Genomic DNA, 12,774 nt, shown 5'->3' with positions numbered 1-12,774 from the left:
AGAGCATTTTGCATTGAAAATTACCTCCAACAGAACATATCTTACTAAATCTGAGCTGAAATGTAAATGTTTGTTTTCCCAATCTGTAACTGAGATCTCACAGATCCTCAGTTGAGTATTAATCCCAGGGAAAAAAAAATCTGCTTCTTCCTACTGTCCTTACTACTTTAATGAGTTTTTTATAGCTTTTCCAGCATCTCTGTTTCTGATTCTGCCAAAATTGTTAATGCAAATGGAGCAGTACATACAACTTGGGTGGGGATAGCAGAGGCAAAAACTCATAAACCACTTTTGCCCTCACCTATCTACCTACTCACCCCCTTTTCAATGTCACCTCAGGGAAATCTCATTTCCCACATAATTATGGAAAAGAATATACAGGAATAATTTTAATTAGATGAGTGTAGCTTATTCAAACTCCAATGCAGAACTACAGGTAGGAGAGATTGCAAGAAAATAACAGGAAAATTACATTACCACCAACAATTAGATGCTGTTGTTTATAGCAGCATATTTCACTCAGCAGTGAGCGATAGAATTTTTATAAACTGACTGAACTGGAAACAACACAAATAAGTATCTCTTTTTCACAAAGTTCAGAAAACTGTAGCACAGTAGTTTTCACCATGATTTCTAAAGTTTTTTAATGAGAAACAAAATAATTATTCAAACACAGTTATTTCTCTACAGTTGTTCTCTCCATAGGAATACCTCTTGGCTAGTCTCAGTCACAATCTATCCATTGTCTGTAATTTTTGCAGGAGGAACAAAGGGGATAAAGTACACCAGAAGATCTGTTCTGGCTATTACTGGCACAAGCAGACTCCAGAGAGGAAGAGGAAGTCAGTTCTGAGACCAGAAGGAATTGAACTCATCCAGATCCTATTTAACCAACTCCTTCCCACAAAACCAATTCAGATATAATTCAAGTGGTATTTGAAAAGCTGTCCAGGTTTCTGAAAATATCAGCACACACTGATCTTCTACCAACTACTGTGAGCTAAGGTAAAATAAACCAGAACTGGTAAAACAGGAATTCCTTGCCAAGATGCATTAACTTCACATGACAATAAAAAATGCAGGAAATGCAAGGAAGAAGGACCTTATTTGCATAGTAGTAGAACCCTAAAGAAATACAGATATTCCTATTCTGTTTTGGTTTCTCTGATCTTCTTTCATTATCACATTTTTTGATGATAACGGGAGTGGGTCTTAGATACTTTTTGTTCTAGTATTTGCCAGAAGAAACATGAAGGATAGAGTTTAGCTGCAGAGCATGTTTATACATCCCAAAGGGGGCAAGGCCAGCTTTTGGATACAGAGCACAAAGTCAGTTAGTTGTTTGTATTCTCAACTGTTTCTTGTTTATCTTTGAGTTTCTTTGAGTCACAGTCAGCTTAGAATCCTTTGTCACTGTTCATGTAGCAAGCTGCAACACCAAAGTGTTAAATATCCCCCAAACGTAAATAGAACCATAATGCTGATTTCTTTTCAAAAGAGAAAACTGATAAACTCCCCTTCTTTGTACCTGTATATCATTCTTTGCTATGAAAATTCTTCCCAGTAATTGTTGCAGAGAATTAAGGCTGAGAATGTTCATAGCACCACTAACAGTGGCTGGGAAGACTGTTAAAAATATCATATGTTATAGATCCTTCCACTAGACGCAGTTGTTTAGCAGAGTCCATTAAATAATTTTTACTGAAAAAAATAATCCATTAACATTTTGGTTGAATCTCAGGATTCTCTTACAGAGTTTCATCCATTTATCTCTGAAAATAATCTATTCTTTCATTGTTTAACTCATCACTAAAATTTCTTCACTGTTTCTGTACCTTTTCGTGATAAGCTCTTCCCACAAAACCACAACTACTCTTTCTTCCTTCTGGGTACCAGCTTTTCCTGCAATGAACTTCATTTCTGACTTTTGTCAACAACAAGTCAGTCAAACAACAAGCAAATTTTGCTTGTCATTTCTCAATACTTTCTCCTCAGCTCTAGGCTCTCATCTGCTACAACCAAAAATTCGTCAGGGCATTTTACCATGCAGAATGTGGCCAGAAAGCAGAGTATATAAGAGGGGGTTTTATCCTCACAAGGAGAAGGAGAGAGCATGGACACACCTGTAGGTTCTGTGGGGAGTGGGATCAAAGACCACATAGCTGTTCTGATGACAGCAGGGCCATCTTTTCACACAGGGAACATGTGCTTTCTGGACAAATGCTGACACAAGGCAGACTTGTCTCCTCCTGGATGCAGTCTCATTGTTCTGAAACATGTCAGAAATGCACTATTTAGAAGCACTGTAAAGCAAATAATACAGACTGCACTGAGGTATGCCTTCTCAATTTGTGTCAGATAACAAGGGTGCTCTTAGCAGTTTTTGTCAATCAGGAGACTTTGCTACTATGTTTTATCCCACAACACTGCACAGAGTTTGTGTACATCCTTATCAGCTAACTGGAGTGGGAAATTCTTGTGGGGTAAGCCTCAGAAACAGAACCGCATCCTTTTAGATAACTTTCACTTGGAACTGAATTGTTATTTTACATTAATCCTTTTTCCCTGCTTCATTCTCAAACAAAATAGCTTAATCTCCTTGCAAATTATTTTCTTAATTTTTTCAGCGGCCGTTGCAGGGGAGGATCCCACACACCAACACTTTTCATACCCTCCCCATAATATTCAGATTGATAAAGGAAAGAAAAACCTGTGTATGGTATACACCTTACTTGCTCAACAATGGGTTACAACAGAGACAATTTATACAGTTTCCATAGTGACTGTCTCAGTGAAATTCTCTGTTTCTGGAATTCTGTCAGTGATCACTGGTGTGGCTAGGATGGGAGTGTTCTGTATTCTGCCATCAGTTAAGAAGTGAGCCACGGAAGATTTCATTTCCCCAGGAGAAATTTTAGGAAAATTAAACCACCTTGCAAATGGCAGGAATATACCAAAATGTGCCTTGATTTACATTTTAATCCCATTTTTACTGGGTAGTATCATTGAGCCTAGCAAACTATACTTTAAATGATTATGAATTATAATGCTAATTCTATGACCATCCACAAAAGTACATTACAGTTACTAGGAAAAAGTTACCCTTACAGTTATGATGGAAAGCATTAACCTATACATTGTTGCAGGATTGCAGACAATACCAGAGTAACATATTCTAAGCAAAAGTTTAGATTTCTGAAGAGTAATCACTGAATCCTGTTCAACAGGATCTATAAGCCACTATACCATATGTGACCTACATTCAAACAATCCACATGCACATCCCAAGTAATTTTTTCCAAGGCATTACTTTGTCAAATTTAACCTAGAAGGTAAAATTACGGAGAACATATTTACTATGTCTTTTTCACATCTTCACTAGGGACCCCTTTTCTGTTAACCCTACCCTTTTCACAACTTGCAAAGCCAGAACTTATGGGAACTGGGTTCCACAGTGACTCTGTCAAAGCACAGCACTCTTATCCACCTCATAGAAACAGCACATATACTCAGTCTGGTTTTTAATTCTCACTGATCTTCATTGCTACAAAATTTTCTAGCAGAGCAGCCTAGAAGATGGATAATGAAGCTGAGCACAAAGCACTGAGTTAATTTTCACTTTTGTTAAAAACTGTATTTTACTCAATTTTTTTTAAATCAGAAAAACATGACAGCATTAAAGAGTGCTAAAATTGTAAAACAATTGGGAGACTGACAATGTAACTAACATGCCCTATACTATACTACATAATTTTTCAATCAGTTTCAAGTTCACCTAACAGAGAAATACCCTGAGTTCCTAATGACTCCAGTGCTGTTTCTTTCCACCTTTGCATTACCTGCAATCTAAGCTTTTAGATGCACCTTTGTTTTGCATTATGCTGAGACAAACCTGCTCTTTCAGCAACAAAGTACTCATTTCAAGTCTTTAGAAGATTTGGAATCATGAGAAGGGCTGATGCACAAGAACATTGTTCTGTGCATTACCTCTCTAGGCAGCATAACTGTATGTCACTGACTCTTAGCGTTCAATTGTTTTTAATGCACAACAAACAAGTTTTCTCAAAAGGCAGGAGATATTGCCTTGCTACACAGGAGAGTTATGAACAGTAATGATGGCAGAACTCTGGAATTATGCCAACTTTTTTGTTTTTAGCAGTACATTTCAGTAGGAGGTTATTTGTGCAGACACTGATTTGCTTAAACAAAATCCCATCCTAATGGACTTTCTGATTCAGGACTGCAGTTGTTTTTTCTTGATTACAGTGAAGCTTAATGAAACAAATAGGAAGTACATACTTCAAATAAATGGAACTGCTTTTATTTTAAAAATTAGATTGACCTAACCACATGTTCCATTTTGATTAGAGGAGTGTCCATTCTGTGACACAGTTTCTTAACATGGTAATTCAATCCTAAGTAATAAAAGACATCTGCATTAAAATAAAGACAATTAATAAAATCATGTCTATGTTAGATTCATATACAGAGGCTATGATCAAATATACAGGTAAAATTTGAGAAAAGTTCTAAAAGCACCTACCAACTAGATACTAGGTTATGTATTTCACATGCAATAGTATAAATGTTGGTTAAAAATGGTGTGCCACTGGAAAACTCTTCAGTGAAGAACATAAAGGAAAGAAGGGGAAAGGAAGTTGAAAAAAACCCTGAACTCTCATATTGTTTGGCTCTGTAGCAAAAATCTCATCTCTCATCCGCTCACCTTTGACTAGTGACCTCTGTTCTGTTGCATCTGGCACAGCTAGACAGTGTGCATTTGCACTTAAGTGAGAGTTTTGGGCTCCACCATTGGGTTGGGAAACCTGGACTTCCTGGCTTTCTGCAGCTTCTCCACAGATTACTTCCGGTGGTTCCTCAGAATGAATCTGTACACAGAAAGTTAGAGGTTGATCACCGTCTTCTGTGGCAGAGCTGTTAACTAGGTCAAGCCAGGACTGCCTCTCAGAATAAACCACTTTGGATGCCAAGGAAGATGATGACTCTTGGGAGTTGAAAGTGCTTTCAGGAGAGGAGAGAGAACAAGATGCTTCACTTGACAGAGTTGAGGTGAAAGACGATTTCTGCTGATCCTGCTTTCCAGAAACATAAAGCGGGGGAGGGGGGGCGAGAAAAAAAGAAAAATTATTTACAAGTTATTTTTGTCCCTAGGTTCTATATGTTAGAGGTATTCAGCTGAAATTCTAAATGACCAAAATTTTCTGTAATATGGTTAGTTATCCATCCAAACTAGTCCAAGGTATGGCAGCCAATCTCTTACAGAGCAGTAGCTTCACAAAGTAAAACACAAGGAGGTCAGTGGAAAAAGAGATACAAACCTGATAACGCCTAGAAACAAAATACCAAGGAAAAATATTGTGTTAAATGTAGCCTTCCATGCTAGTCTCACACTCACCTTCACTCTTTAATTTGTGTTCATTTTATTGGTCTAATCAAGAGTGCAGAAGTGAAACTCCCAATTAGCCATTGAGCATGAAGTTTTCTTGAAGCATTCAACAATTCCACAAATGCAATAACCTCAGATAGAGAAGAACAGTCCCAAGCACTGAAGTACAGTGAAGTTAAAAAAAGTATTTTACCTGGTCTTTTCAAAGGATATTCATTCATCAAGGTAAGAAGGCTGATAGGTAATATGATGGCAAGTTAATGGTAGAAAGAAAACACAGATATGGGACAAAGGGCAGGAAATGAGGAATGGTACAAGATTTGTGCTTCTTGTACACCTACCAATATCCATCCTTCAGCACATGAATATGGAAAATGATCTAAATTTCACTAGAAACACACCAGAAATCATTAAGACATCCTAAGGCCCTCAGTAGTATATTTGTTAATCTGCCTCAACAGAAACACACAAGATCAGATAGGTCTCAAAGACACCTAACAGTCATCTTTCTTAGAGAGGAGTTGAATGAGAAAGGGTGTGATACATGCACAATTCCACATAAAGAAGGGTAAAGAGAAAGAACAAAGTTTTGAAAAGTATTTAGCTTCCCAGTCAAGTGATTTGGTTCCCAGGTCTTTTTCTACATTAGACGTTTACATTGGTTGATTTGCACTATCATCTGGTCACCAAACAAACTCACACACAAAGAACTATCACTAGGCTGCTTCTTCCTACCAAACACCACCGACGACATTAGCCAAGAGAGTCAAATACACAAGCATGAAACACAAAACTATACATAAAAATATCCAGAATAGAATCAATTGACAGTGATAAGTAAAGTAATGGAAGAGAAGACAAAGCTTTATAGTGAAGCTCTTCACAAAAACTTTTAGAAATTGTGATGAGATCATGATGATACTAGAGCCAGATTACTCACTACTGCAGAAATGTACTCCTCCTGCAAGTCATCTGCTACTGGCCGATGTCATTATCAATGTCAGTATTGACACACCACAATTCTGGCAAGTTTATGTTCTCAATATGTATATAGAATAGATCTGTGTAAGGATTAAAACAGATGATAACTAGACTGAGAGTACTGAAAATTACCGTGAAGGTGTTGCTAGGGAAACCTGGACAAGGTGCAAACAAAATAAAGAGACTTGCCAGGGATACATATTTATAACTTGGAAAACCAGAAATAAGATTTATTCAAATAAACCAGAGTGACAATTTTTCTTATTATGATGCATAAACTTCTGCAATTCATTGTTGTATACTATTTCCATTTTACAATAAAAACAACAAAGATTTGCTTTCCTGTGTTTCTAATACAGCTGCATCATGTAAGTACTAATCAATTTAGAAGATAAGGAGGGCAAATATCAGATTGCAAATATCATTTGTTTATAGCAGTTCTTTCACTTTTGTAAATTTTTAAAGTCATTCATAGAATCATTGAATCATCAAGGCTGGAAGTAACCTATAAGACAGAGCATCAACCCAGCACTACCACTGTAACCCCTAAACCACATCATCCAGCACCAGGTCCAGGTGCCTCAAAAACACCTCCAGGACCTGTGATTCCACCACCTCCCTGGGCAACCTATTCCAATTCCTCACCACCCTAACAGTGAAAAAAACTTTTCTATTCACTAATCTGAATCTCTCCTGTGACAGCTTAAGATCATTTCCTCCTGTCCTCTCACTGCAGGCTCCCACCTCCCTGCAAGCTCCTTTCAGCTGGGTGTAGAGAGCAATGAGGTTCCCCCTAAGCCTCCTGTCCTCAAGACTAAACAAACCCAGCTCCCTCAGCTGTTCTTAGAAGACGTAAGTTCTCTGGTCTGTTCACAGTTCCTCCAGACTGTCCCAAACATTGTAGAATGGAGAAATTTATATTCCTCTCATGAGAAGTACGACATTGTGTTTCACGTGCATTTTTGGTTTTAAAATGGAAACTTTCACATGTGCATTCTAAAGCAAAGGACAAAGAGATGTTGGCCTGAACTGTATGGATGAGTTCCAAAAATTCCCACAGGTAACACAGGTGACATGAAGTATTTCATCTAAGAGCACCTATCACAAAGGCAGATTATTGAAGCATTTGTGAAGTCAAGCAGAGCAACCAAACTGTAAAAGCTTTTGCTCACATGGTGTGGATAGCATAATTTCAATTTTTCAAAGCCAGGAAAGAGAGATGTTAGAGCTCACCTCTATTTTTCTGGCATTGTTCCATGCAAAGAAAAGTGCTATTGAAATTAAAACTGTGCCTCACTGAGTGGAATATATTTTTGTTTTCATTTTCATTTTGCATTTAATAAAAAATGGGGGTGAGAATAATTATGACTGCCAGAAGGTGTTTTCTTTACATATGTGTTGTGTTTTGTTTTTCCTTTGGAATGAAAAATGTTTTCCTAACTTATTGGAGTGGTTCCTTTGGAAGTTTTGCAATCATCCATATAGTAATAAATCTCCATTTGGGGATGTTTTAAAAAGCAGATCATAAGGATTCCACTGGAAATCAATGTGTCTCTAGACATTTTTTTAGAGAAAAATTATGACCATGAAACACTTCAACTGTTTTTTGGGGACTACTTCAGTCTATCATCTCAACATATCTGCTGATTTTTGAATTGTAAATCCATTCATATGTGGACAAATTAATGCAGGTGGTCAGTTTAACTTTTGTCCTACAGATGTTAAGATTTACTTGTCCCTCATTTGTATTTTTTTTCACAGTATGGAAAAACATGCATGAACATGAAAAGATCATGATCCCTTCTTCTTTTTTAAGTTTCAAAATGGTTTGAGTCAGCAGAGAAGTGAAAGGGGCATTAAATTGGGTATTTAAAAGAAGACTCTGCCACAGGACAGGGGCAGTCAATGCGTCCACAATTCACAAGCACAGAAGGTAAACATTTCCAGACACTGTTTTAAGTTATTTCTAAAGCTGCACCACCTCAAAAGAGTTTTGTTTCAACCAGCTGGCAGCAAGAAACGAACTAATTACTTACCGAAGGAGGAGCTGATGGCTGAACTGTGTAGGGCGGAGGTGGAGTGTCTGTTATTTCTGGATCATCATGTTCACTTTCACTGTAGCATTCTGAGGCAGACACGGGAAATGAGCAAAAATAGTTCAAGTAACACATTTACTCCTTACAGTGCTGTGGTAACCAAAGATCACTGGGTAGGATGTTCTGGACTGAGTACCACACTTTAACAAGTCAGTGTCTCCTTTCATCATTTAATTTTAAAAAAACTTGCTAACTTGCTATGACAGGAAACACTGGGTGCACTGCTCTAGGTAGCTTCACAAATAGGTTTGGAGGTTTTTCCTGTCTTTGCAGACTTTAAAAGAAAAGTTTCATTCATAGTAGAAGTTAGGCAGAACTGTTGCAAGTAGCAGAAGCAGTCCCTTAATCTCTGTAACCAGTGAGTTTTCCTGGAGCTAGCAATAGGCATTAGAGCTTTGGCTGCAATTTTGAGTAAACAGATTGCTCACATTGTGCTTTGGGCACCACAGAGCAGCCTTGTCTTTTATCACCACATGGTAACCCACACAGGCACACCATACAGCATGGCAGTGCATGTGCAGAGGTAGTACTGACACTAAACAAAATACTCTAGGACTTTACACCCCACTTGTCTTTTTTTCTTTCTTTCTTTTGTTGGTTGGTTTTGGTTTTTTATTTGGTTTGGGTTTTTTAACTTAAAAACCCCTGAAACTCAGTATCTCTTGACATGTGGCAGAAGCAGTCATGCTGTTATTTCTTTTAACTATCTATGTAGCAGGTGAAAACATTTTCTCACTTTTTTTTTTAAAGGTGGATTAAAAGAAGTGATAATCATTGATAAAATAAGACACAGAAAAAGCGAGGCAGTATGTGTCTGGTTCCTGTTCCCAGAACCTGGTTGTAGACACTGGGCAAGATCATAGAATCAAAGAATTGTTTGGGCTGGGACAGACCTTTAAAGGTCATGTAGTCCAACCTCCCTGCAATGAGCGGGATATCTTCAACTAGAGAAAGTTGCTCAGAGCTCTGTCCAGCTGCAAAAGGCCCTACTAAAAAGTTTGTCCCCATCTTTCTTACAGGCCTCCTTTAAGCATTGTAAGGCCACAAAGTTCATTTCCCTTTGCTAAATCTTTCAGCAGACATAGAACCTTTACAGGAGCAAGTGCTTGCCCTACATGTGCAGGGTGACCACACACATCCCCATCCAACTGAGCTGGGGACATGCAAATTTGCAAAGACAAAGTCAGAACTTAGTGAGGACAACAGCAGAGAGTGCCAAGGGTCACCAGAACACAGGCTGTCCCTGCAGTCTCCGTGGGATCCAGCACTCCACATGATCTCTCCCTCCCTTTGCTGGCTGCACACACAAAGCAGCTTCTGCCGTCCAGAAGCTGCTGACAGCAACTGTGCAGCCCTCTGTCCCAGTGGGATGGGGTTGCTTATGTTCTGGGGCTGCTTTGCTAGATCTGGGCTTCATGGGTTCACACCACTAGAAAGTAGTGCACTAGCATGGGCTCTGGGCAATCACCTGTAATTATGTCATCTTTTAATCAAATTAATACCTGCACACTTTATTTCTGTGCATGTCATTTGGGGGTTCTAGTAAGCACAGAGTGAGGGGAATAAAATTGTAAGAGAGAAGAATTTTATACATGAGAGAACTTTCCAACTTATTAATAATGAGATTAAATACTTTTTCTCCTTGTATTATTTGCAGAACCATAAGGGGTTTGAATAGCATAGCTGCTATTCTGTTTATTGGAAATATGTGCTGGTGCATCTAAGCATAAAGAACTGAGACTGGCTGCAATAAAGCCTGTATAAAATTCTAAGACTATTAATGTCTTTTTGAGTAACTCTTAGTAAAAACCTTATTGTTTCTACAGCTCCCCTTTTAGGCACACAGAAGAACTGAAAAAATCCCCAGCTGTTTCTGATACTCTAAATAGGCAAATGGGGTAGGGGTGGTGTTAAAATACATAGAAAGTACATGAATATACAAGAAATGTCATAGCAAGAGCCAAGATTTCTGAAGAATTATGGTGTGTGACACAGAGGGGAAAACCAGGTCAGCAGGAACAGAAGTGACTGTGGGTACTGACAGTGTTTTTTGGAAACAATGCCTCTGCAAAAGGCACATCCACTCAGGCACATCAGTGGGTGCTGCACCGACACTCAAGGCAGCTGCTGGATCTCTTGTGACAAAACATGCGTGTAAGGACAAGGAAATGTTTGACAATAGAATCAGAAGGCCTTTTCCTTAAGGGGAGGTGGGCCACTAGCTTTAAAAGCTGAAGAAATGTTGGCTATGTTACGTTATTGCAGGGTAATTAGACAACCTGCTGCAGAGGTTATTGAGTGGATTGTTTTGTATCTGTTGATCATGTTTGTTTGGTTTTTTTCTTAATTTTGTGGACTGATCCATTTTGTATTGTTTTATAAATCTCAATTTAACCAATACAATCAATACCCCATTTTTTTGAGGCTTAAAAAAACTGTTTTCATGTATTAAATTTTGACCATCCTCACTTTCCTTCAAATTATTCCCTTGTGAAAACATGGACAACATATTCGCACACTGCCTCACTGAGTACAATTACCTTGCAGTTCTTGCTACACAGCCTAATACTCTATATATCCCTTTATCCTAAACTGGTTGAATACAAAATTGGGTTCAAAGAGCACACAGGCATTCTGGAGGAATTGGACAGTGTCAGAATTAACAAGTTTCCTAACAAGAAAGAACTGTGAACTGAAAACAAAGAAATTGATGAGAGCTGCTGAATCTCCAAAAATCAGTGGTATCTGTGTTTACCAGCTCCAAAGGTGCTTCTAATGGTAGAGCATAAATGAGAGTATTAACAGAGTCAGATCAAATCAATCAATAATGGAATTACATGTCTCAAGCCTGGACATAGACCACAGTCTTGAATTCTGGGAAAAAGCAGAAAAGATGCTGAGATGAACATTTTGGTACTTAGACAAAACAGGCTGCATCACCTGAGTGTTCATGCTCTTGCAAATACCAGTTCCTTCTTCGCAATAACAGCTCCTTCACAACCTGAGCAGTTTTAAAAAGGGCACTGGATACCAATACTCTAAAAATGGAGGGTCAAAAGCTGAAATGATGGCACAGATTCCTCAGGTTAGAGTCTATTCCTGGTTTTGTAACATAATATTACCAAAAGCACTTCTCTTTCTAAAATAGCTCCCAGAACAGGCGTTTTCATGAGCAGCTTTTCCAAATGCTCTCACAGGGGGCTTCCTTTGTCCTCTGCCCAGGTTTGTGATTTGAGTTCAGGTATCCTCCAACTAAAGAGTTCTATTAGGCCGGTGTGCAAATTGAGACAATAAATAAACTGCTTGGGAACTTTTCAAGTTACTCATTCCATAATGAACTCCTGGGCTTGGCTCTGAAGGAAATTGTAGGCTTCAGAATAGCACTATCAGCCCCTTGTTCCCCTACATCACTGTTGTTGAAACCCTCAGGAAGGATGAAGACATTAGGAATGGCTCTACAGCGCACAGTGTTTCCAAGCCTGCAAGCTCCTCTGCTGCACCACAACTCCTGGAATATAAGTCACCAGCTCAAAACCCAGAGTAGCAGAGCTGTTTGTCTTCACATTTGGTAGGCTTAGCAAGCTGCCAGAAAGTAGTTATACACCTCTCACAAGATCAACAAATGTCCCTCACTCACACTGTTTCTCACTATTTTTCATTTTTCTGTGATTACTCCATGCAGTTTCTCTGACTCAGACAGTAGACCAACCAAAGATGACAGTTTGAAAGAAAGAAAACAGCTGTCAAAAATTTGGCCAAACAAAAAATGTGAAGAACACAATGTAGTTACACACTGAAACCAGTTAAGAGCATACCTTCCTCATTCTTCCCGTTTGGTGCCCGAGGGTCTACAGCCATCCCCAGCTTACTTAGCCACCTGTGTTTGAAACAGAGGGAATATAGAGTCAGGGATACTTGCATGCTCTTCAGACAGAGTTCTGCTCCTGTCAGATGTGTTCCACATGTATTTTCGTTAGCCTGAAGAAAAAATGTCAAATTTTCTATTTCTTAGATCCTTTTCTAGAAAGGCACAAATTACCTGAATACTAATAGTCCCAGTGGTGAGCAGAATTATTGCCTGGGACATCTTCTTTTCCTGATCTTGAAACAGAATCGCTGATAACCAAGAAGTTTCACACGTGGAAGCTAAAGGAAAAGTATTTGTGCTATAACACCATGTCAGTGATTTAATCCAGCTGTTGAGGTGTCATCTTTCACCTCAGATGAAGCATGGGAGGCATGGGAGCCATAGAAGATGATGTCAGCTAGCCTGGCCAAAACTATTGCAGC

General features: G+C 38.7%; 1 protein-coding gene across 6 annotated transcripts in view; it reads right to left on the bottom strand.

Annotated features, from left to right (window-relative positions):
• Window positions 1–12,774, bottom strand: part of IPCEF1 (interaction protein for cytohesin exchange factors 1) — a 63,220-nt gene that overhangs the window by 16,045 nt on the left and 34,401 nt on the right. For 5 of the 6 annotated variants that reach the window (XM_071549283.1, XM_071549284.1, XM_071549287.1 and 2 more), the window contains 3 exons: window positions 12,300–12,361; window positions 8,425–8,513; window positions 4,727–5,096 (listed from right to left, as the gene is read on the bottom strand). In XM_071549283.1, the coding sequence (XP_071405384.1) occupies window positions 4,727–5,096; window positions 8,425–8,513; window positions 12,300–12,361 (521 nt within the window). The remainder of the gene's footprint in view (window positions 1–4,726; window positions 5,097–8,424; window positions 8,514–12,299; window positions 12,362–12,774) is intronic. The other variant, XM_071549285.1, reaches the window with a different exon arrangement.

Source organism: Pithys albifrons, chromosome 2 (genome assembly GCF_047495875.1).
Source record: "Pithys albifrons albifrons isolate INPA30051 chromosome 2, PitAlb_v1, whole genome shotgun sequence".
In the NCBI taxonomy this organism is placed as follows: domain Eukaryota; kingdom Metazoa; phylum Chordata; class Aves; order Passeriformes; family Thamnophilidae; genus Pithys; species Pithys albifrons.
This window is presented reverse-complemented; position numbering and strand designations above follow the sequence as displayed.